This window comes from Aulonocara sp. 'chitande type north' Nkhata Bay, linkage group LG6 (assembly GCF_057382095.1).
Source record: "Aulonocara sp. 'chitande type north' Nkhata Bay isolate Kocher_YH1m ecotype deep benthic linkage group LG6, A_spYH_male_GT1.1, whole genome shotgun sequence".
Classification (NCBI taxonomy): Eukaryota; Metazoa; Chordata; class Actinopteri; order Cichliformes; family Cichlidae; genus Aulonocara; species Aulonocara sp. 'chitande type north' Nkhata Bay.
Window position 1 is genome coordinate 20,215,336 of NC_141349.1, and position 26,037 is coordinate 20,241,372.

General features: G+C 41.5%; 1 protein-coding gene across 2 annotated transcripts in view; it reads left to right on the top strand.

The window, feature by feature from the left end:
• The window catches only part of coro2aa (coronin 2Aa), a 41,809-nt gene extending 17,058 nt beyond the window's left edge, over positions 1–24,751 (top strand). Inside the window, exons 1-12 of one of the 2 annotated variants that reach the window (XM_086295492.1) lie at positions 3,774–4,180; positions 13,076–13,276; positions 17,642–17,758; positions 18,083–18,232; positions 18,840–19,019; positions 19,633–19,749; positions 21,115–21,219; positions 21,342–21,438; positions 21,999–22,111; positions 22,233–22,323; positions 22,622–22,890; positions 23,722–24,751. In XM_086295492.1, coding sequence (XP_086151618.1) covers positions 13,076–13,276; positions 17,642–17,758; positions 18,083–18,232; positions 18,840–19,019; positions 19,633–19,749; positions 21,115–21,219; positions 21,342–21,438; positions 21,999–22,111; positions 22,233–22,323; positions 22,622–22,890; positions 23,722–23,859 — 1,578 coding nt within the window. In that variant the 5' untranslated portion in view covers positions 3,774–4,180 and the 3' untranslated portion in view covers positions 23,860–24,751. Of the gene's footprint in view, positions 1–3,773; positions 4,181–13,075; positions 13,277–17,641; positions 17,759–18,082; positions 18,233–18,839; positions 19,020–19,632; positions 19,750–21,114; positions 21,220–21,341; positions 21,439–21,998; positions 22,112–22,232; positions 22,324–22,621; positions 22,891–23,721 lie in introns of those variants that run through there. The other variant, XM_086295491.1, reaches the window with a different exon arrangement.
• Positions 24,752–26,037: the final 1,286 nt, after the last annotated feature.

Below are 26,037 nucleotides of genomic sequence, written 5' to 3' on the forward strand. Positions count from 1 at the left end.
TGTAGCATAATGCTAGCCAAGTGTTGCACTTATGGCAGCTCATTCATTGTGTGCACTACCTTCTTAATATAGCAGGGTTTGTATGCATTTATCATTCTGTTTTCCCCCATTTCAAGGAATGGTATCTTTAAACTTGGAAACTCTAGCAAAATGTGTTTAATTGGCTAGCTAGTTGCTTACTAGCATTAGCAACATGAATCCAATGGCTAATTAGCATCATGCTAATTAGTTACAAAATTCTACTTGTTGTCCAGTCTTAGGACTACAGTGGGACCTATTGCACCTCTGGGCACATATAAGCTTAGAAGTCTTGCTGAGTCTATGTCATGCTGATCGTTACCTGAAGCATTTTTTTTTTTTTTTACCATCAGTCATGTGTAACTGTCAGCTAGCTGTGTGGAAATGGAGTTGTGCCAATGCAGATGCTTAGAATAACAAAGCTACCTTACACACCTACACTTTTCCATCTGTCAGTTACAGTAATGAGGTAATCTTGTTTCTGTTGCAATCTGTCCTGTCATGTACAATCATGCACAAGCTGCTACACAATGCTGACAACACGAGATTCTTGATTTTTCTGTTGTAGATTCAGTTTTGGTTTAAAAATCATAACACGCACAAAAAAATGCTTTTAATATTTTCACTTGTTCTTTTTTTTTGCTTGAGGCAGACTGGATTCACTTTATTCATTAAAATAATAAATATAGGAAAAAGTATTTGCCTTTAGTAACATTTAAATTGCGCTACCATATGATAGCAATCGAAACCGCACGGTATCACATTTTGTGTGGGGATATTGTATTGATAACAGAAACGCCTATATCAGTATTTTTAAATGAATTAAAATACTGTGACTGACTGCAATCACTCTGGAGAGATTGTCGAAGGTTTGCAAATAATTGTCTAATTCATAAATGCAGACTAATGGTCAACATGTTGCTGTCATGTTCCTGCTGGTTGTATTCTACTTATATTTCTTTAGAACAGGAGGGTTATGAGATGTAAGAATGTCTGTTTAAATATAAATTTCTAGAAACGTGTGATTTGCATCAAGTTATCAGAGTTGATTGCTGTACTATCAAAAACTGAATGTATGTAAATCCCTAGCTTGACCTCATTCAATAGCAGACTGATAGCAGACTACTTATAGCAACATTTGTGGCAGGATTTAGTGGCATGCTAGTATGCTTGGCACTCTAATTTTTCAGCACTGGATAGATCAGATATTCACAAAGTTTAGCTCTGAGGACCTAATTTGCATTTTGAAAAAAGGTGATAAATCGCAATATGCAGTACTCAGCATATCGCAAAATGTGTGTCGTGACGGAAGTATTGTGATGCTTGGGCTATGTGGGGATTCCCACCTCTGCTACATAATAGTATTGTTACTGTCATTCAGTCATTTATGCAGGTAGGACAGCAGTGGATGGAGAAAACTGTACATAGGACAGACATTTATGTAAACGGTTGCTGATAATAAAGAAGAGAGAAGATTAATGGAGAAGATTAAAAACCATCTGCTATCGTCAATCAGAAAGGCAAGATTGAAGCATTAAATATGTGTACACATGGCCAAATCCTACCTTACTGCAGGTAAAGTAAACAGTCGTATTCTGAACACTTCCTCCCATTACAGCTAACGTGCAGGAGCTCAGGTTTCTGTGGTAACAATGACTGACCAGCCCCTCTGTGAAGGCCAGTTGCCAGTGGACAACTCTTTTTTTTTTTTTTTTTTTTTTCGCCCCCTTTCTCTCACCCCATCCTCATATCGACCTGTTATCCTAGCGTGTGCTGCTAATGTGCCATTACATAATGGTTCACTTTGACTCGACGGTCCAGCTGAAGCCATGTGAACGGTTGAAAGGACTTTTGTAGCAGCTTGGCATTCTGCCCAAAATGCAGCCGATCTGATATCTGATGCAGGCTGAAGATCACAGAGAACAGAAGGTTTGAGAGGGGCTGTCACAGATTATTACGCTAACAGGAAATATTAGTTTGGCGCTTTTGTAGCGGAGAACATCTGGCTTAATCGGTGTGAATATATGAGTCGGCTAATGGTGAGGAGCCGAGCTGGTGCTGTGTTTGTTCCTGAAGATGGACCCACATTTTAAATCTTCACTTAAAATAGTTTACATCACTTTTTAGTATATAGTTTTACATTTTTCTCTTTGTCAGATCAGAAATCGTAGAGGAAGAGACAAAGAGACGATACGAAGCATACGTTTTATGCACTGTACCTTGCTTAAGTTTTAACCCACCCTTTATTTTTTTGTTTTGTTAGGAAAATAGGAAATGGGTGCACTGATTTGATGAAACGTGTGAAAACATACAGAGTGGGGACAAGCCTAACCAACCTGAAAGTCACTTTTATTCTTGAACACAGCTGGAACTTTTGTAGGTAAGCTTTCTCAGAAGTATTTAAATAGTCTTCAGGAATAGTTCTCTGGGCTTCTTGAAGGACACTTAAAGCTCATCTTTGGAAGCTGGCTGCCTTTTGTTCTGTTCTCTGTCAAGATGATCCCATACAGTAGATTGATGAACTGAAGGTACAGAAGCATCTCTTAGGTCCTGTGTCAGATCTTTGCCAGATTATGTCCTATTCCTTAAAAGATATGACTTCCAGATACTGTTGGTGTTTTGTTGTTTTTAAGGATGTACTGCACACCATGCCCAAATATTCCAGGCTTTCAGCTAATATGTCTTTGGGAATCACCACTAAAAATGTGACTTGGATCAATCGACCAGCTGATTAAAAGCTAATTAGTATATTATGATCAAATTCCACATATTTACTTCTTCCATCTTCTGAAATGTGAAGCTTTCCAGCTCCTGTTTGCCGTATACAGGACAATAAAATCATTTTTAAAAATATTTTTTCATGAAGATGTCAACAATATTTGGCAGTAAAATGTAACGGCAGAAACTACTCCTACCCTAAATTCGGATTTTCCAGTCGGTGCTTCAGTTTTCTCAGCAACTGTTCCACTGATCTGCTTCCAACTAACTCGGAGTAGTACTCGTGATCCGAATAGGTGGAGCATCCAGTTTGTCATAGTTTGGATTAGCGGTTCTCATATTTTGGCTAAAGGTTGTTCAGTCTAGAGCACCGACTACCTGCCTGTGAGGCTTTTAGGGAACATCTGTAAATTGCAGCAAGACTGAAAACAATCACAAGTAAACCTGAACCTGGAGAAAACATTGCAGGGAAATTTGGTCACAGTTTAAAAATAACTGCTGTCAGCAAGTATGGCTCAGTTCCTCATGCTTGAGCAAACCACTTCCTAAAAATATTATCTGTTCTTTTTAGGCTCCCTTTGCAAAGACATTTGGTGAAAGTATTCCTACATTCATGCTTATTTTAAACCCCTCAGCCGTATGGACGTTTTCACCACCTGCTTTCATTGTATTTCCTTTACGGAGTTTGAAAAACCTGCCAAGCGCGTTTTTTCTGAAGAACTTTGAATCACTTGTGTGTGAACCGAGCCTCGTCTCAGAGATACTCCGGTCAGAGTTTCTAGGAATCCACATATACGTGTTATTTCACTACCTTTACATGTAAACAAAACAAATCTGGCGAGTAGATCGTTCCTTTTTTTATTTTGAGCAACAGGGTTAAAGATGAGCGTTTGCAGTTACGAGAGTGAGAAATCCTGATTGAGCAAACGCTGCGGAGGAGTGACTGGAGGGAGTGGCACTCGAGGAAGGAGAGGGAGTGAGATTACCTGCTGTCTCTCACTCCCCCTCGCTCTCTCTCTCTGTGCAGTCACCTCCCTCTCGGGGAGTGTACACACTCCTGCGCTCGCTCCTTGCTTGTTCACACACGCTCTGGGCTTCATGGTGCACACACACATACTGTCTGTCGTCGCTGACTAGACTGCTTGTGTTGATTGTGCACATCAAAGAAGAAGAGCTTGAGTGCAGGAGGGACTGTAAGATCTTTTTGGACTGGGTTTCGTGGTGTGTTTATGTTCACACGCGTGTGGGGAAAGTAATCACAACAGCAGCAGCACTGGTCCATGAAGCTAGGATAAAGAAAAAGAAGTGATTGTAGTTTGTTTTTTTGTTTTGTTTGTTTTTGTCTTTTTCTGATTTGGCTTGTCACTGAAGACAGAGATCAACTGTTTCCCTCTTCCCTGCTGCTGGTGCTGCTTCTTCCACCAGTGACAACTTACTCGACAGGGTGAGTACTGCTGAACTCCCACCTCACCTCCTTCGCTCTCCCCCTGACTCAAGTGAGCCTTTTTCATCCGTGTTGTCCCTCCATGTGGGTGTTGCTCCCTCTGATCGGTCTCTGCAGTTTGACATTCGCTTATTGATCTCCGTTTTATTCTTTAGACCTCCATGCGTGTGTGTGTGTGTGTGTGTGTGCGTGCTCGCCATTTCCCCCCCGAAGCTTTAAACTCAGGACTGTTGAGTGCACATCAATAAGACAGACTTGAACAAGATGAAACAAAAACCGTTCTGCAGACTGACTCTGAATCTGAATTTCCACAGCAGCTCACATTTAATGTGACTGCACTTGTGCTCTTTTAGTAAATTATCCTACAGCCCCGAGATCGGACATGTAAGCTCTCATTTGCTACCGTAAGTGTGGAGATATTTTCAGTTTTTTGCTGAGGATTTAAAAAAAAAAAAACGTCGGCAGCTGTCCCAGAGTTGTTGTAAAAATGACATCATCATCAGCTAACATCCCAGTAAAGTTATTTCAGCTCACAGATTCAAAACACTCCCATTCACTGAAATATGCGTCTTCTGGTTTGGATTTCAGTCTTTTTGAGGTCTTTTCATTAAGCCGGCAGTCCTGATTTATTCACACGAGTGTCCCGAGTGGGGAAACTGTAAGACTCGGCTGGGATACGATCAAACATTTCGGGGAGTTCTTAGGAAACTTTGCTTGTTGATTTGTGGTGAAACCCTGACCGGCTGATTGTGTCATCATCTCATGTCTTGTTTCAGCTTATAGTGAGTCTTCTTAGGAAATAAGTGCGCCGTGATTTGTATCTTATTGTCTTGCAAATTACGTTACATATGGATGTCCTTCAGGAGCTAATGGATGTTCACCGCGTGAGCTGTGCACTCTCTCTCCAGCCGGGAACTAATGGAAAACTCTTAAGGGCAGACTTGTGTTAATGCAGTACCTGCTCACTATGATGTCTGGTACGTGGCTGGGTGGAGTTTGTTTTGCTTCATCTTTGCACTGTCACTTTAGAGAGTTACAGTTTTGGTCTTATTTCCTATCAGTGATAGCATCTCATATCTTCTTTCCATGTTTTAAACAAACCCTGAACTCTGAAGGTAGGATAAAAAGAAAAAAAGTCCTGAAAGTGTAAACATGGATTTCAAACTGATTACTTCGGGAGAAGTTGTATCAGGACTACGGGAGCCTGGGATCGACCCACCAACCTTCCAAAGTATCCCTGGGTGAGTTACTGACCCTAAAGACTTCCTTCATCAGTATGGATTAGTGATAGAGAAGTGCTGTGTATGCAGATTGGAGTGCAAAGTGCTTTGAGTGGTCGACAGGACTGAAAAAGCACCATTTATTTACGGAGGCTTTCTTCTTTGACACGCACACAAACACAAAATACACGCACTTGCAATTTTACCGGCAGTCCAGGATCAGTGGGAGGTGTTTGGTTGCATTTAAGCTTTTATAACCTAAAGAACAGATAACCAGATCTGTCTGATAATCAAGTTTGTCTCTTGACCTTCATTTTAGCACAGCGGCTGTTTTCTCAAAGTGCAGGGTTATCGTAACTGCAAAAAGATTACCAGAAAACTGCAGAACAACACACAAGCTCTCCATGTTCGATTAAATCTTACACCAAATCACATAAACGCTCACTTCAAGGTGCTTTTTATTGTAAGGTAAAGACACAATAAAATGGAGAAAACACCAACAATCAAATGACCCCTTATGAGCAAGCATTTGGCAACACCGGGAAGGAAGAAGTCCTTTTTAACAGGAAGAAACCTCCAGAAGAACAAGGCTGGGGGTGGGGGTAAGAGAGGGGAAGAGGGGGGATACTTTCACAAAAATGGGTGAGGTGTAAAAAAAAAAATGGGAAAAGTGGATCTCATTGCCACATCAGCTCCATTTCTGTCAATATTTTGAATTAAAATAATGGAAACCCTACAACGAAACTCCCATTAATCTGTTTTTTTGCCCTGTTTTTTGAGCTCTCAGTCGGACCATCCACGCCCTGTTCATCCGAATACCGTATACGTTAATCATTAGTTCACTCTTGTCTCTACGTGAGTTCATACACCTGTAAAACTGCTCGCCAGGAGAAAAGGACTCTGAACGTACCTGGCGTCCAAAGTATCCATAAATCGTGCTGGGAGGTCAGACACAGTTTTGATGAAAGAGAAACTGAGATGGTTTGGAGATAGTGGTGTGTGTGTGTGTGATTGTGAGGATATCTCCAGGTAAACGCAGCGAGGCAGGTGGACATATCCTGGCCCATCTTTTCATACTTGCTCACATGTGCGCTCCATTGCATTGAAGCGGCTCCAGGATTATCACTGTGGCTGTTATCCTATTACAGGAGAGAGGTTGTAAGCTGTCATCTGTGTATGATATCACCTAGTCTAAACAAAGGGAGGTGTGTGTCGCTCAGTCGTGCGCACACAGTGATTCAGTGTGTGTGCGCGCGTGTCTGTGTGTGCCATGTGCTCACACCTGTACATACCTCGTCTTGAATTTCACTCTGAGCGTTTACAAAACACGACATCTGCAGTTTGAGAAGCCAGCGCTCGTGCCCGCTTGTTTTTCTTCTTTTTCTTAAGATTCACCGTGTTTCGATGAGAATTACTGCTGACAGCAGAGGGGAGGAATTGATTTCATACTCATAGGAATTTTGGAGGCTAGAGGCTGGGCACCAATAAGTGAACTTTGAACTGTGAAACCCCTCCCTCAGTGCCAAGCTAGTCAAAGAAAGGAGTGGCTGCTAGTCTACGTGGTTATGACTTACGAGGTGCTTAAAAGGCAGTCTCTAGGAGAGGATGTATACACAACTACAGACCTACAAAGAACTCAGGCAGAACAAACCAGATGTACAATATATCTTTTTTTTTTTTTAAAAGAGTCATATCTGTGTTTTCAGTTTAGTTTCATGACTGTTTTTACAGCCCCCTTAATGCGGTTACCGCTGTGACTCCCTGCTCACAGACTAAAATAAATTTCCCTCTGACAAAAAAGACTGCATCTCCTCTTTTTTTTTAAATTAAATTTTATTTTATTTTGCCAGACATAAAGCCTGTCACAGAAGTCCTGATGAATAAAATCATTTTCCCGCTGTCAGTGAGCATGCCTGGTTGCCTTTTGATCAGTAAGAAGCCACAGTAAAAATAGCCAGAATAGTGTTTCCGTCATCAGTTCTGTGAAGAGCAAAAGACAGGCCGCCCACCACCCGGCAGCCTGCTGCGTACCTGCTCCAAGACGCAGCTGAAAGAAAGCTGCCACCGGCCTGATTACAACCCGCTTTAGACGCGACAAGATGTCCTAGCTGTCGGCCCTGGAAGCTTCTCCCTCTGGTCTTGTAAGCCTCAGCAATACATGAACGCTGATTACAGCAGTCCAGATGTGGTCCGGGTTGTAATTGCGTGTAGCTCGCTCGCCAACTGATGCATTCAGTCTTTTGCTAAAAATGTGCATCAGAAACCTCAGTTAGAAGGGCGAATGATGCCAAACCATCCACTAGAAAGAAGAAATGGTTTGATGAAAGACAGACTTCAACATTTGAAGAGGTTTGGAGACCCTTTGTGAACAATCTGGTTAATTGATTATTGCAAACCGTGCAAAAATCTTTTGCACTGGAAAAAGCAAACTCCAATATTTTTTTTGTAAAGTTTTTTTGGATACGTCTTGTTAAAATAAAGATATATATATATATATATATATATATATATATATATATATATATATATATATATATATATATATATATATATATATATATATATATATATATATATATATATATATATATATATATATTTATTTTAAACTATTTTAATAACAGTTCTATGACTGAATTCCCCTCACACCTTTATGGCTGTCTGGCATATTTACAGTTCGGTTTATTTAACTTCCAGTAAGGAAGTTAACAGGTTTTTTGTTACGGAGCAGATAGAGCAGAATAGATGTCATAAAAACCTGATAATCACCATGAATTTGTTTTCAAAACTAAGCTTCCACCTTCAGACATCAACGAATCTGTGAGATAAGCTTTAGCGGCGCCATCTGTCATGTTTTCAGTGTTTCAACTTAATTTAATATTTAAACTACTTTAAGCAGTCCATACTTTAACATGGAACTATAACTATACAAACGTTGTTTTTTAAAGTTATTACAGTGTGTGGGGAACAACTTTCAACTAGCAGTTTTAGAAGTTGCGTAACTCGCACTGTAGCACAGTGTGCACGACCTACAGCAAAAATAACTTGGAAAATATGTATTTTTTAAGTGATTTGATTACAGTATCTGATATTAATACACTAAATCTCTGTCTGTGAACCTACTACGTGATCAGGAGTTAACACACATCTTACAACAGTCACCTCTAATTTATATCCACAAAATTTGAATAATATGATTATATTTAATGTATTATGACACCATGATTTTCTTGGCACCCACCTAACAATGGGCTAGAATGACATTTGTATAGTAGAGCAGGACCTGAGCATTAGCCCCCAAACATGGGCTAATTTTTAAACCGTCAGTCCACCAGCCCTGTTTTGTTTTTTTTTTCCTTCTCTTTTCTCAGTCTCATGATGTGTCATTTTACCAACAACACAAATGGATCAAACAATACTGTAGCACAGCCATAAACGAATACACGTGATCTGAAATTATAGCTCCACCAAAAATTATGTTTCGGAGTTCTTTTAATATAGTCACTGCTCGAAATGAAAAATGTGGGTTTTATCAGAGGGGCTAGTTGAGCATCATGCGTTGGTATGGTGGGGCTGAGTCATTTTTCCATGATGAACTGAGCGACAATCGCACTTTTGCACACGCTTTACGAACAGGTCGAGTGTGTGGTTCAGGCTGGCTGACGGATGCATTACGCGGGCTCGTCTTCAGAGACAGCGGTCAGATTGAGTGAGGGGAGTGCACAGCAGGGAACGGTAATAGTAAAATAATCCTACTGGTTTAATTAAAGCCCTTGTAAGATGGTTTCCATTCATTTTTTTGTATTACAGTTAATTTAGACATGTACTGTATATTAACCATTATTCCAGTGAGTGGACTGGCATCAACTTTTTGTGGGTGTTCACGGCTTTTCTATCAAAACCAGGAGGTGTTTCTGGATTAAATTTGGTCCAAATGTATATCTCACATGGTCACAATTTTATGAAGAGCCTCTTGCTTTATTTTGCTTTAAATTATTTCAGCATTTTTATACTCCCTGTGTGTGTAAGCCATATAGCATCTGCTCTTGCATTTTAGCATATGAACTCCTAAAGTGAGGGCGACTGTGGCTCAGGGGATCTGTCCCTGGGCTCTCTGTCCTGGTCGTTGTGTCCTTGGGCAAGACACTTCACCTACTGCCTACTGGTGTTGGCCAGAGGGGCCGATGGCGCGATATGGCAGTCTGCCCCAGGGCAGCTGTGGCTACAACCGTAGCTTGCCTCCACCAGAGTGTGAATGTGAGAGTGAATGAATAGTGGAATTGTAAAAAGCGCTTTGGGTTCCTTGAAAAGTGCTATATAAATGCAATCCATTATTATTTTTATTATTAAAGTAACGGCTCACAGAGCTGCCCTCACAGCTGCAGACTCAGACTTCAAACTTGCTTGTTCAAGTATCTTCCAGATTTGCTGCTTTTTTTTTTTTTTTTTTTGCATCTGCTATAATAAAAAAATAAAAATTAAACTGGACTGGATAAGATTTGAAGATGCATCACGTGGCCCTGTGAAAAATCTGGATATTTTAGATGAATCAGTTTATCTGTGATCAATTTTAGGAGAAGCTTTAGCAAAAGAAAAGAGACACCATTTTTCAAGTTACTCTATTTTAAGCATTTAGGTTGAGGATGAGCGAAATGTCTTTTTGTTATTGCAGCAATTGCTGACAAGGTAACTGTGGTAATCGCAGTCATGGATGTGACTGATGAACGCCTGAGTGGCAATTAGAGTCTTAAACACCTGAGTAGTTTAAATCCTTCTCAGGTTCCCGTGTGGCAGTACGAGGCTCTCTGTGACGGCCTCGGGCTAGGAGGTGAGAGGTGGAAGGGTAAACTGAGCCATGAAGTCATGCTCCACACCTCTGTAGCATTCTTCTTTCCTTTCTTTTTGCTTTCTCTAAACCTGATTTTTTTCCTTCTGTTGGTCTAAATCCTTCCTCGGCCTCTTTCCAGCCACACCTGCATCATGCTCACCATGTATTTATTTAGCCATCATGTGAAAAACCAGAGGGCAGTCCACATAAAACAGGAGCATGATGTCACTGTTTTCAGTGACAAGATTTGCTGTAGGTGCGATTTGTAGGAAAACACAAACCTGTAATGGGTTTATACCTCCACCTCCTACTGCTGTTGTTCTTGTTCTTCGATGTTCCTGTAGCTCTCTAATCGCTCTCTCCATTTACTATACTTTGTTGGTTGAATCCATTTTTGCGTTCTTGTCCATCAGCCGCCTCCACCCCTAATTCATAAGTAATGACCATGCAGCAGGCAGGCGGAAAGCCAGCCAGAGCAGCAGAGCAGACATGCTGGCTGGCCAGACCTCGTCCCAGTGGAGCAGAGCCACTTATCTCTCACAATAATGACATATGCATCGACTGGCTTAAGGGGAAGCGGCTAAAAAGAGAGTCCGGATTGGGAAAGTATTGCAGGTTTTTCACTCCTTATACATTAAATGTAGTAGACTTTATTGAGAGCTGTAATACATTTTGATGACACTGGTTAGGAAAAAGCATGTGTATGTGATACAAATACAATTAAAATCTTTACTGCGGATATTGTCATTCACAACATATACACAGATGAGCTCATATGGAACAAAAGCGAAAGTGAAAATGTTCTCCCAACCATTTCCAGTAGGTAGATTGTTACACTTCTAGTTAGCCTTTCATAACTAGCTTTATAAGCCTAAAAATAAAACCAGATGTGCTTAAAATAGATCAAAGATGGTTGTTAAAAATGAAGCTCTGAGCTGCTCACATTTTCTACCTTGATACATTTCGTTCATGTTCAGTAGCTCAGTGGTGTCTTTATCTATTTTTAGATGTAACTCTTTCTTGGATGCTTTGAAGTACTAACATGGAGAGCAACTCACTGTCAATGCACTACATACTGTTTTTATATTGTAGTTTGGATGCTCGCTAGAAGTACGCCGACCTTAAATGGCCAAAAAACAATAAAATGATGATGTGTCTGTTTGTGGACTTGTTTCATTACATCATTATTTAATACGTTGTGCTGACTTATTACATGGAACCCAAGCACTGTAGCCTATTTCCAAATGAAGTGAGAAGTTATCTACCAGTTACTGCCGGGCGGTTTGCTCAGAAATTGTTTAACCGCAGTCTCCTTGGAAAAGAAACGCTAAATAATTGGCATATAAAAACAAGCAAAACCTACATCCATTAACACGTAATGGTAATAAAAATGGGACTAAAATACTACCCTGTGGAACGCCACGAGTTATGCACTTTTTGGCTTGAGACAGCTTGTGTCCTGAGGTTGACCTGAGTATTTTCCCTCTTTGTCCTACTTGACATTTTACGTTAATGCCTCAGTCGCACAGGCCACAAGTCCAATCAGTGATCTACCCGGTAACCACTGGTCGCTAGGGAAACATGGGTATTCCTTGAAAGTAACAATGTAATAGTAATTAATATAATTACTAAATTTAGTACAGTAACATGCTACCTCGTTGCATAGAGGGTTCTGATCCAAAACCCACCATGTGATCGTTTTAGTTGCTGGCAGGATACCACGGTCACCAATAGATACTCTCATTACTCTGCAAGCGGCAGTAAAAGTTGAAAAAATGTGATACTAACCGGAAAAAGAGATGGTTTGACCTCAGAGTAAAAGTTGTGCATTACTGCTGTAGTGGTAAAGGTGCAGCTTTTTCTTTGAAGGGAAACTGTGTCCATTTCACTACCACTCTGAGTAATTTGCAAGTTCTTTTCCATGCAAACTACTAGCAACCTGTAGTAGTTTGCATGGACCTGTAAGTCTGTAGGCTTGCGTGGGACGTGATAAAGTCAGTGCACATATTTTGGAATAGATAGAGCTGATGGTGCATACTTACATGGACTGTAGACAGCAGACTTCCCTGGTGGACTTGTCTCTTTGCTCATGTTATTGATCTTTAACCCCACTTTTCCTACCCATGTGCACCTAGTTCATATTAAATAGGGGCAAAATGGCCCACATAAGTTAGAAAAAAGTCATTAGCAGATATTTAAGGTAAAAACTTTTTGTTGTTTACAACAGAAAATAATTTTTTCTACCTTCAAAGCGGTTTTTAATTCCTTTGAATGATGTTTAGTGTACACTTTCTGTCAGTGAGTTTGAGAACTACATTTTGGTTAAAGAGCAACCCTTCATACATCCGTCTGCCATGATGCATATGGTGTCATTCCTTAATTAAGTTAACCCCCCTTTTACTGTTTGTTTGATGGTCCATAGATGCTGCAGTAGCCCTGCAGAACATGTTTTTATTTTATTGTTTATACTTTAACACGCTGGTTTCTGTGTCATGCTTTTTATCTGAGACGTGGCTGACCACCTCTGATACTGAAATAAAATCTGTGCTGCTTTTATTGTTTTATTGTTTGCCAGTGAAGCCATCGCTGCTTTGATCTGAAAGGTCTGTGTCACAAAGTATGAGATAAGGCGAACGCTCTAAGAGTTTTTTTTAATTTTGTACTTCTTATGGAGCAGCGAGTGTTAGTTTTGTTATCATTTCCCTGTCTTATTACATCTACCATTAAATAATACCCTCCTGTGCTCGTGGACCAGGAGGCTTAGTGTCTATAAAATCCTCTGTCTTCATAACTGTGCGATGGATGGCTCTCCTTGGCTGACCTCTCTTCTCCTCGCCCTTCCCTCAGATGACATGGCGTCCTCAGTACCGCAGCTCCAAGTTCCGCCACGTGTTTGGTAAGGCCGCCACCAAGGAGAACTGCTTTGATGGCGTGCCAATCACACGCAGTGTGCAGGACAACAGCTTCTGTGCGATCAACCCACGTTTCCTGGCTGTCATCACTGAGTGTGCTGGAGGAGGGGCCTTCTTGGTCCTGTCTGTCCATCATGTGAGTATCTGTACCTCGCATCAGGTTCACAGGCATGAGCCACGACATGAGCAGTATGTCAGCATTTACCTCATAATGCAGAGAAGACACAAGAATAAGGTGCCATTTTTTTCCCCACTTGTGTTGTTCCAGTCAGACAAAAGACCTAAACTGAGCACCTCTGACTCCTCAAAGTTAGGAATGACTCAAATACTGTGTGTCTGCTTTATTTCTAAGTGGCAGCTGTTGTCCCAATGAAACAACATCTCAGCAAATCTGAGGATTTTTTTTGGCTGGGTTACAGATGAAGTCCATATATTAAACAAAAAACGGTGAGCAAAAAGTTGTGACATTATGGAAGAGATTTTAGGTGTACAGGTAGTTGGTCTGCAGAAATGCTGTCTCTTAACTTGTCACATTTCTCAGAAGATAAAGTGAAAAAGTTCACTTTAATGTAGTTCTTAAAAATTGCTTCTTTTGACTAGCAATGGCATAGACAGCTTCATCTCTTACTGTTGATAAATTGAAGGCAAAAGCAAACAAACATGATCTCAGTTATTAGAATAAAGAAAACACTGGATTAACTGTATGAGCATTAGTTGTTTCCTTAGCATCATGTCACATTGCTGTTAATATCTAAGGCCTCAGACATGCAGATCTACAGACAGGTCAGGGCCCTCCTGGCAAGCAACAAATGCTAGGGAAAAATGTGTATTCCCCAACTGGTTTGCAAGTGGTTGCTGGGTGAGATCAGTCACAAAGAGGGTACTTGACATGGTCTGCATTTCCTGTTTGTGTTACATTTTCACAGTTTCACTACCGCTTGGTGAGTAGTTGAAGAGTGTTTGCAGACGAGTCTGCGTCTTCTATACAAACTACAGGCGACTGTGGGAATACGCTAGTAACTAAAGGAATTCGTGCAGCACTTTCTTTGTGACCAATGCCACCTAGCAACAGCACGTGACCTTCAGCAACCACTCAGCAGCCAGTTGAGGAAAGCGTGATTGAGGCCTTATCAAACAAATTAGGATTTCCACACAAAAAAAATCAAACAATTTTTCCATCGCTTTCTTTTTCTTCATTTTTTTAGGCTGTTTTAAAAAGGTTTCCCAGATGTCTGCATTTTTTTTTAAAAATCAATTTCTTCAAACTTTAACTTGTTTCCCAAGAGAGCACAAGGGTTACATTATCCAAATTTATTGAAAAAACTGTTCTGAGAGCACTATAGACTGTAGTGATATTCAAAATGGATTCGCGTGATTGTTCCTTTTCTGGTTTCACAGATATATTCAAAAACAAAATGGCCCTTCTGAACTTTCACCACGCTAAAGATTTCGCACATGTTTGAGCAAAGATCAGCCAAAAAGCTCTTGCTTCTCAGCATTTTTCTTCTAACCTCAGATAAAGTGAACGTTTTGGAGGGCAGAATTGTCTCTGCTAATTGTTCACCATCTCTTTCTTCTTTTTTGTTCTCCCTGCATGGATATACACACCTGGGTCTGATTATAAATAGCTCAGCATTAACACAGCCTGAAGAATCTCTAAATAAAGTACAACCCTGGCTGCTCATGTGCTACAACCTAAATATCACATCATTAGTCTGTCTCATTCCCCCTTCACTCTTTCACACATGATTTATGCGTGTTATGACATCCACTGCTGATGTCAGCCACAACAGCAGAACAAATAAAAGTCGGCCCTCACGTTCTAAACAGATCCTCTGTCTCTCTGTACATCTCCAGTCCAGAGGGATTCATCAAGCTCCACACCTCTCTTTACTTTGCCTCTCTGTTTGAGTTATCACCATCCTCCTGGCATGTGTAAGAGTTGCATAGGAGCTTAGGAATGACATAACTCACGTTCTGACCCCTCTCTTCCCCTCCGTTTCACTATTCAAAGGATGTGAAATTTCAGCACTCCCTCCCCTCAATCGCCTCCACATCCCACCTCTGCCTGTTACAGATGAGCTGTTGTTCTGTGACGAAAGTAGTTAATGCATATAAAAACAGGAGCAGATGTAATACTTTTTTGCGTGCATGCGTTGGGCTCGCTGGAAGTTTAAATAATGGTTACGTCATTTTCTTGTTTCAAACACACCTTACGCACCTACAGGCTAGATTATTGAGCAGGAATGTCAGTTTAAAGGAGCTTCGGCTTATACGAATGGAACAATTAGCCGGCTTGTTGAGGCGGAAAATCTTCCGCGTTGTACGAGTATCATTGTGTGTCTGTTAAAAACAGTTAGTGTAATTCCACCTTCAGTCTGAGTAGTTAGTTGTCATGTTGTCATGTAGAGTTGGCTTTTTTTTTCTTGAATGAAAATACCCGCCCTAACCTGCACATGTCAGCACGTCGTGTTTAGATACATGGAATTTTCACTTACCTTTGGTGGTTCCAGAGGCAGCTCTCATAAACGTCCTCAAGGGATGTCACTCGAGTGTGGTTGTAGCCACAAGGTACAAGTCTCAAAGTAAAGGGGAAAAGAAAAATCTGGTGTGGAGTTGCTACATTACAGATTACTTAGCTGCATAATGCAGCAGTATCATCTCAGACTGAAATGTTGGCTCTCCTGGTTTGATTTCTTTTTTTTTTAAATTGTCCATTATGAGTCTGTTTATGATGAGCTGTGACTAAATAGATGGAATACTTATAAGCACCAAATTCACTCAGTGCGTAAGAAGATGTTTATACAGGCAGACCTGCAGATATTAACGCCAAATCTGCAGTTTCACTCAGATTAAAGCAAAAGTCTACGTCTTTTAGTGCCTGTCTGGGCTTTTGTTGTTCGTGTTTTGTTCTCATTTCTCATCAGTTTTAGGTTTTAACATAGCTGACTGCCTATTTAGCATCACTTAGCAGCTAAATCCCGATATTTTCCCAGAGGAGTTGGTAGAGAAACCCCCCCCCCCCCCCCCCCAAACAAAAACAGTTGAATTCATTGGCTGACGACAAATGCAACTCCAGGTGAATGCTAATGTTATTCTATCATACATTCACTCAGTTTAACGTCGATAGGTTATATCGCTGCCCACAATTGGCCAAAAGAAAAAGTTCAGCTGTTAGAAGTATATAGAGGCAGCCTGAGCTCTCCAAACTCTGTAACAAGGCTGCACAGAGGTCAAGGAAACTGCTTTTTATGTGGGCAGCTCGACTTCTTGGATTGAGCTACAAAAAAACTCTGAAATTACAGACACCAGTTCTGTGATTTTTACGAACATAACCTTCAAGGGCACTTCAGGGGACTGCTGGCACAGTTTGTTTTAATGTACAGTATAGTGCAAAATTGTTATTTTGCATGTTTTTAAATAGGCTGTCTTTTTTGTTTTTCGTCTCTTTCCTTCCTCTATATGTTGGTTCTGTGCAGCTCGGGTTATGGTCACTACATGCCAGTTACTGTAGATAAAGGATAAAGCTTGATTTAGACTTCTGTGGGAAATCTGCATCCTAACTTAACCGGGAACTCCTCTTAACCCTACACTACGACTTTCCATGCCATTCAAGTCACTGTGGGCTGGGTCAGCCCGACCTATATTATTTCTCAGGGTGTGTGTGTGTGTGTGTGTGTGTGTGTGTGTGTGTGTGTGTAAGATGCTGTATATTATAAAGTAAAGAACCTACAAAAGTAGAAAGGAAACCCCAACTATCAGACATCTCCCTATGAGCAAGCAGTTGGTGACCATGGGAAAGAAAAACTCCCCTTTAACAGGAAGAAACCTCCAGCAGAACCTGGCTCAGGGAGTTGCAGCCATCTGTCATGAGCAGTTGGGGTTGTGGAGAGAAAGATGGGACAAAAGACACGCAGAGAGACGGAGATTAATGGTAACTAATGATTAAATGCAAAGTGGTGTATAAACAAATAAATGTGGAAAAAAAGGCAGCACGGTGGCACGGTGGTTAGCACTGTTGCCTCACAGCAAGAAGGTCCTGAGTTCAATTCCACCAACAGGCCAGGGTCTTTCTGTGTGGAGTTTGCATGTTCTCCCCGTGTTTGCGTGGGTTCTCTCCGGGTACTCCGGCTTCCTCCCACTGTCCAAAGACATGCAGCTTGTGGGGATAGGTTAATTGGCTAATCGAAATTGCCACTAGGTGTGAATGTGCGAGTGAATGTGAGTGTGAATGGTTGTCTGTCCCTATGTGTTAGCCCTGCGACAGACTGGCGACCTGTCCAGGGTGTACCCCGCCTTTCGCCGGGAGGGAGTAGAGAGGGCGTCCGTCCGTCTGTGAGATAAGATGGGGCCCGATTATTCATAACAGGATATGTGAGGAGAAGGATTTCTTATTCCACAGTGTAGCGAGCAGCTGATTAGTGGTTTCACTTTTGTTTCCAAGAGGAAAAATATTGTGATTTTCCCTAATGTCCATGTTTTGTGTTTTAAATTTTGCCAGACGGGTAAAGTGGACCCTCAGCAACCTCGAGTGTCGGGCCACAGGGGCAACGTGTTAGACATCAAATGGAATCCCTTCAACGAGTGCTGCATCGCCTCCTGCTCCGAGGACGCCACGGTTTGTACACCGAAACACACACAGAGTCCATTTTCAGTGAGGTTTACTGACGTGTTGTCATTTTCATGGGATTTGAGCATGTTGCAGCAGGGAGATCATTTTATAGCCTTCAGAAAGGAGCTAGAAGTCATTCCTCACATTCCTCAGCTCTGACCTGGCAGATGCTCAGAACAAATCACTGTAGAGAGAGAGGAAAAAACCTAGTTTCAGGCTATTTGTTTTAAATGTCTTTCTCTGTTGGCTGTTCTTTGTGGATTGAGAAAGAGATGGTTTGTTTCTGGCACGGATCTTCATCAATTTGGTCCTCTTTGTGTGTGTTTGTAGGTTAAAGTGTGGGAAATCCCTCCTCACGGTGTGTATAAAAATATTACAGTACCGTGGAAGGAGCTCCAGGGTCACAGTCGCAGAGTGGGCCTCATCGAGTGGCACCCAACTGCTAACAACATCCTCTTCAGTACTGCCTATGACTACCAGGTAACACACACACACACACACACACCACCTCTTACACAAGCCTGGAGTCATTTATAGACAATAAGATAACGAGGCATGAACTCCGAAAGCACTGTGACCTAAACCGAGAGCACTTATCTGTCACAGTGCAGCCCTGCAGTTCACACTGAACTGACCTGTAAAGATTTCAGATATTACATTACACAGCATCACGAGCACTTTGTTTGTTAGCCTAAGTATTCAGATCGTTTTGGGCCGTAGGTGCGATGTCTTAACTCCAGAGATACGTGCTCCAGTTACTGCCTGTATTTGCACACATGCTGGCCTCCCATGTTTAAACAATTCTGCCTCTTTTCATCCACACAGCTGAGTGCAATAGCACAAATTCCTTTGAGATAAGCAAAGTATGCACTGTTATGTCCATTCGCACAACCGTTATGTACCACTCTCTGTAATTACTCGGCCCTCTGAGCGGCTTAATCGTATGTTGGTGATGTCAGTGCATCGTTGTTTTTTGATACAAAGTGGTTTACTTGTAGCACACCACCAGTTACTTTCCACCCTTTAATGTGTCTGACTTCTTGGCCTAACCACCTGCGTTGATCTCTGTGTGATTCTCCGCCTCCAGATAATGATCTGGAACCTGGACTGTCCGGAGCCGGTGATAAAGAACCCCGTGCGGACCATCAGTCACCACCCAGATGTTGTCTTGTCCATGTCTTTCAATACAGATGGAAGTCTTCTTGCTACCGCCTGCAAGGACAGGAAAGTCCGCCTGATGGAGTCGCGCTCTGGAACGCTGCTGCGGGTACTGCTGTGTGCACGTGTGCACTTCTCTTATCTTCCCTTTTTTTGTAATGGGGGAAAAACAGCAAGTGATCTGAATTTAAACACTTTGATTTTAGGTGGAAGACTCAGACTTAAGCTTAATTACCTCAGTCAGAAGCTGCAAATGGTATCGTTTAACAGTAGGAAGTTCAGACCAGCGTAAAGTCCATGTGACAATCTGTCTAAACTGGCTCTCATTTGTAAAAGAAAATTATTGAACTGTAAGCCTGCGTTTGGTCCACAGTAGCATCACAGCAAATATTACATAAGTGGGAGTTCCCTACTTGTTACTGCCCCCTCCGCTCCCTGCGTGGGCACCCAGGCACTCATCCAGCACCACACAGCCAGAATTGATACCTCTGGCCTGGCCTGGATAACAGAGTAGCCCCACAGCCCACCGGGTCACCAGCCAGTGATTCACACACTGTTCATCAGTCTTTTCTTGCTTCCTTTGCCCAGTCAGGGAACTCCTACACATATTACATCCCAGTGGTGTAACACAAACCTCTTTATATGACTTATAAGTGGCATAAATGTTCATCGGGGTTCATTGATTAATGCTGCACGTCATGTGTACTGTGTCACGTTTGCAGGAAAGCAGCTGCAAGACGCACAGAGCCAGTAAAGTGCTGATCCTGGGAAACACCAAGATGCTTCTCACGTCGGGAACGTCGCGCTACAATGATCGGCAGATAGCACTGTGGGATCAGGTGAGAGACGTTACAGAGCAATGCAGCAAGACATTTGCAACAAAATATCACAATTTTACAAAAAGCTTTTGTGTTTTTTGTAGCAAAGCAAAAGGTTGAGAAAAAAGAGAAATGTTCATAGTAAAAATGGCATTTTTGAGATCTCACACACGTGTTTATTTACATTGAACACATGTTTACTAATAGAATATTAATTGAAATAGCTAATTGATGAAGAAAAGCATTAATGTCAGCAAATGTCTGGTGGGGGTGTTTGTTTTGTTTTTTTTGTCAGTCGACACTCCTCACATCGATTACTTGTTAAACTTGTAGATATTTCTGATCAAATTAGGATCATTCTGACGAGGATTTGCAAAGACAGGACAGACTCTGGATAATAAATATCGCAGCACAAGCATTCGTGTAAACAATTGTAATTGTGAGCTCAGCGCTTACCTGCTGGTCTGGATGCTGGAATAATGAGAGCACCCTGTTCCTTGGGGGCAGTCTTGGCTAAAAATAGTCAGGCTGGTGTGAATAATTTGTACTAAGTTTAATATATTGAACACTTATATCCAGGGAATTTAGCAGGACTGCAGGAGGAGGAGAAATCGGGAAATTGGCAACAACAGAAGGGCCACAAATAAGTGAAATCTAAGCTTACAGAGTATTAATAGTAACACGAGTGAAGTAATGGTCAGCATATTACGTCACCATTGGAGAGGTCATGACTTTTGGCAGCTTCATTTCCTGGCCTAAATCATTTAAACCCCTGAGCTTTGAGATAAAGTTTTCTTACCTGTGAAATTATCTGATGTGCAGCCAGGTTCATGTTCTGACCTTTTTTGCACAAGGAAACATTTTTTGTAGCGTTTTTCTGACAACATTTGAGGATTTCTTTTTCTTGTAAAGTCAGAAGTTGTTGTATTAATGATATCTCAGAATACTTCCTTCACTACCAAACACCTCTCGAGCCTGTCACAAGTGCAACTCTGCCACCTAGTGGATGAAATGCACCAGTTCAGCAACCCTGCACGTTTACCTGAGCAGCTCACTGATTCCCGTGTTCAAGTGGAGCCAAAGTTATTTGTCACATCGCGATTATGTCATCACCCAGTCTCATCACACATAGTAGTCTAGTAGTAGTAATAGTTGGTGTGCCAGGCCGGCGTGTTGTGATGATTTAGAGCGTATCGTGGGTGGAGGATTAAGGCAAAGCTCGGATTAGGGATTGAGCGCTCAGTGTTTTTAATTCGCCGCTGCAGAGTGCTTCTTAGGGAGCATTGGATTTCAGTCAGTGTTTTGATATTTTCTGTATGTTGTTTACATCAGCGCCGCGTAGGTCTTGTGTTTTAACACGTTTTTGATCCTCGTGTGTGTTTGTAGGATGATCTGTCCGCGCCTTTATTGGAAGACAACCTGGACGGTTCGTCGGGGGTCATTTTTCCTTTCTACGACCCCGACACACACATGCTCTACCTTGCTGGGAAGGTGGGACTCTGAAACATGTTAAAAAAAAAACCCCAAACAAATCATAACAATCATATTAAAAGCTTCATACAGAAAATATTCTTTATTACTGTTACAGAGACTTACGCTTTTTATCTTTTTAGGGTGATGGAAATATCAGGTACTATGAGATCAGCACAGAAAAACCATACATTCACTTCTTAACAGAGTACCGCTCACAACTACCTCAGAAAGGACTGGGTAAGGAACACACACACATAAACACGCGCTCAATTTTAAACTTTATTAATGTCACCGACACATTATTTCCTAAAGTGAGTGTTAATAAAAGACGTGACAGTTGAACCCTGTTTGGAAACTCCGCCTACTGTGATGACACTGTGCACCTTTAAGCAAATTTGCTGTGCAAATAAGCCTCCAATATTTGCATAGCCAAAACAGCTGATCGAAGGGGTTGTGGCTCAGGTCAGGTGTACAGGCAGCAAAAAAGTCACATGTGCACTTGATAGATTTGTTATTTCACCTGTTTGTTGTGGTTAAAATGTATATTAGAATCTCCCAAAGCGCTTAGTGAAGTGGAATTGTAGTGGCTCTGCTTTATAAAATTACTCTGATACAGGTTAACCTTTAACTGCCTGCTGCTCTGCCTGCAGGTGAATTTCCTGGTGACAGAGGAAAGTGTGTTTTTAAAAAAATAAGATTTGAGTCCCCATATAAATACAGTACGTCTTACCTTGACTAATATTGATGCTGAAAATAGAATGAATACAATCTGTGTGCGCCTGTGTGTTAACCTGCAGGTGTGATGCCGAAGCGAGGCCTCGATGTGAGCTCCTGTGAAATCTTCAGGTTCTACAAACTGGTGACAATCAAGAGTCTCATCGAGCCTCTTTCTATGATTGTACCCCGCAGGGTAAGTGTTGCACAAAAATGGCAGACACCACTGCACAAAGAAAAACAAACATCCAAATTGAACACATTTCACAGACCTAATGTTGAATATTTTTCTGAATCTGCCGTGCACGTGTCTCCAGTCGGAGTCGTACCAAGAGGACCTCTATCCAATGACGGCTGGAAACAGGCCTGCTCTGACTGCAGAGGAGTGGCTCGGTGGCATGGACAAAGGTTAGAAGTAAAGAAAGATTGTGCGTGAGATCTGTTTGTGTCCAGTAGCCTCTGAAATTGCATTTATTTGTTACCTTTGATATTCCGGTGCTTCACTTGTATGTGGGTAAATGAAATATCCTTTCAATAGTCTTTTAGCTTGTCTAATGAGTGTTTAAATGTGTGTGAATGTGTGTTTGAATGGGTGGATGACTGGATATGTAAAGCGCTTTGGGGTCCTTAGGGACTAGTAAAGCGCTATATAAATACAGGCCATTTACCATTTTTAAATCCCTGATCAGCATCCTTTGTTTCCTAGGTCCATTGCTAATGTCTTTGAAGCCAGGAAGTCAAATAGCAGAGTCCTTCTCAGACATGAAGGCAGTGGGCAACTCACTGGAAAACTCGCTAGACACTCGCAGGTCTCAGGGCAGACCGTGCATGCTACAGCTCGCTTACATTCAGGACCAACTGGAAGCCAAAGAAAGCAAAGAGGACAGCAGCCACACAGTGGATGACAGGATTCAGACACCCGTCACCAACGGAGAAGATGCCACGCTTTGCTCTCCTCCCAGAACAGAGAATGAGGTGCTGGATGGTTTTGCTTTTTCACAGACACACAAAGGCAGACGTAAAAGCAATATGAGCTATATTTAGTTGCATCCTAGTCAGTTATTCTTTGCAATGGACTTGAAATATAGAAATGCGTCCTACTTGTTACTTATCCGCTGAAAGTCGAGTACATGTCCCAGGATATTCTTCAGTTAAGGTTGTGTCATTGGAAAAAGATAAACTGTTACAAGTAAACAGATATATACACAAATGAGGAGAAATTCTGAAAGTACGCTAAAGACACTGAGCTGTTTTTAGGTCCTGTGTAGTTACTTTTAGGAAACCTGAAGAAGCCGTGGCACTCAGAAGGTTCAGACTGCTTTAACGTGAGGCCAAAGAGGCACAACAAACTAAATCCATCATGAGTAATGAGTGGTGGAAAATATTAAGTACATTTACTTATCACAAGATCACAAGAGGAGGCACAAATCCGTTTGGAGTTTGCATCAGGAAGGGCATCGGGTGTGAAATTTAAAAGAAGCTTTTACTGAAGTACCATCTTGAAATACGATGCACTGATAAAATTTAGATTCAGCAGGTTTCTGTTACATCTTTGATTATAAAGCTGGGGTAAAAACAGGTGGAAAACTGCACGCCCGCAGCGTTAAAACCCCACTTACTGTGAATGTGTCACTAGTTATTGTTTTTCTCCACTCGAGGCTTGTTTTACCTTGACGGCAGCAGTTTGTAGTAGAGACGTTTAACTGAGCCTGTAGCCTAAAAGTGAGGCAGACGTGTTCCCCGAGTCTCCAGTGGGCACAAGAGCCGTGGTTTAACTCCTTATCCCGTGCGTGTGTTTGTCCACAGCTGCGGTTGAAGTTCCACAAGCAGCAGGAGGAAATCAGGCGGCTGAGGGAGCTCCTCAACCAGAGGGACGTACGCATCAAACAGCTGGAGCTGGAGATTAAGAACATCAAGAACTCCCAGAGTCAGAGCTCACTTTAAGACTTTCTCCAATTGCTGAGTCACCCTCACCTCCTCACGAGGGTAGACGCACACAGGTGTACCAACCTACTTAACCCCGTTTTTAAAACTGCCGCAGTCTTCGTAAGGCCCCGGCTCACCGGTTTTCCTCTAATGAGCCCCACGCGCTCACTGCACAGGGGCCCGTCAAGCCTCGATTTTATGTTGTTTTCCTTTTTTTTTTGGTTGTTATCTTCAGTTTGTCGTTTTGTCGACTCTACACAGGGTGCACATCTCTTTGCTCGTGTACATACTTTTAAAACTCTCTGCACCTTTTGACCATCCCCGCCCCCTTGCCTCATTTCTTTTGTACGCTTCCCTATGCAAGCTCATTGAAATTTTTTCGCTTTTTTTTTTTTTTTTTAAGTTGACGGATAAAAGGATGTTTGTGCCGCGTCGACCGAATGACGTGGCTGTGCGTGCGTTGCTTGAAAGTTGTGGCGGACACCAGACATCCCGTGTGATTGTGAGATAACGCTGCGTTTATTTTCTATGCCTGTTGATTGTTTTTGTTTTCTTTTTCATCCAACATTCAAACTACTGTAAGTGAAATGACTGTGTTTAAGTTCAGCAGACAGATGTGATATGTGTGCATGAATGAGAGCGAAATGAATGAATGACTTTGTTTTTAATTCTTCTATCATTTCTTTTAATGACTGGAAAGTTGGTGGAAATGATCCGTTTTGCTGCGGTTAACGTGTAAGCCAATTCAGTAACTGATGCCATGTAGCAGTTTGGATCTTGACTTTTATATTTATTTTAAAATAAGGACAGAGAAAATGCCATTTAATCAAATACTTGAACTTGCTGTTGTAATTTTGGCAAATACAGCATGCAAAATGTTAAAAAAAAAAAAAAAAAGGACAAAACCCTGTTTGCTTTTTCCTACTGCTTTCTGATCATACTTCATTTACCTGATCAGTTTTAGGGCAAAATGGTATCTACTGTTGAAAAGGACACAAATGTACCTCACAGCTCTGATAAAGCTGTAATAACATTAATATGACAACAGTCAGATGTTTTAACCAGGTCATTTATCCTCTTCTTTTCTCTGGGTATATTAAATCAACAAGCAGGACTCTTTTATTGCAAAACTCAATTCTGACTCAATTGAATTTTTAAAGATGATTCGCAACAGCAGTCATCTCAAGACTTTATTTTTCTATATTTTTTAGTGTAAAGACTCTACAGAGGGAAAACCCCAGGCATGTTTCCCCTGTATGAAGTGTCTTGATTTTAGTTTAGAAACCTTATCTGCTTGAAATGTGGAGAACGCATATACACTGAAAAAAACTGAGAAGCTACAGATGTCTTTATGTGTATGTTTGTAATCTATTGATTTCAATATGAACAAACATGATTCCATCCATGGATGGATGGATGGATGGATGGATGGATGAAACCCAATTCCAGAAAAGCAGTGATGCTGTGTAAAATATAAGTAAGAACAGAATGCAATGGTTTGCAGATCTCAGACTTTGAGAAAATCAAATGGTCATTTTGAATTTGATGGCAGCAGCATGACTCATAAAGTTGGGAAATGGTCCTGTTTACTACTGTGTAGCATCCCTGATTCTTTTAACAGCAGCCTGTAAACATCTGGGAACAGACGAGACCAGCTGCTGGAGTTTTGTGCGACTGAAGGTCCGATCGAGGCTTCCAGCTGCTCAACACTCCTGGATCTGCTGTGTTGTTTTTGTTTCATGATGAGACACATACTGGTCAAAGGTCTGGACTGCAGTTCAGCCATTCCCACACTCTTCTGTTATGAAGCCATGCTTTTGTTATAAATGGAATGTGCAATTTTGCATTTTCGTGTTGAAGTGTACAAGGGATTAGCTGAAAGAAAAGCCTCATCTTGAGGAGAGCACGTGTTAATCTAGAACCTGAATATACCTTTCAACATTGGTGTTCACATTTAAATACATATAGCTTCTTTTCTGCGTGGTAGAGCTTTAACCTGCATTTATGGATGGAAATCACTGTGAAGTGTTCCTGAGCTCATCTGTTTTTAATGCAGTGCTGTCTGAATATTGATTTTTGGGCCTTGCGCACAGAGATTTCTCCAGATTCGTGCAATCGCTGTCGATGATGAGATCTTCAAAGTCTTCCTCTTTTTGCGCCCAGCCACGTCACTCACCTGTTGCCAATTAACCTGAT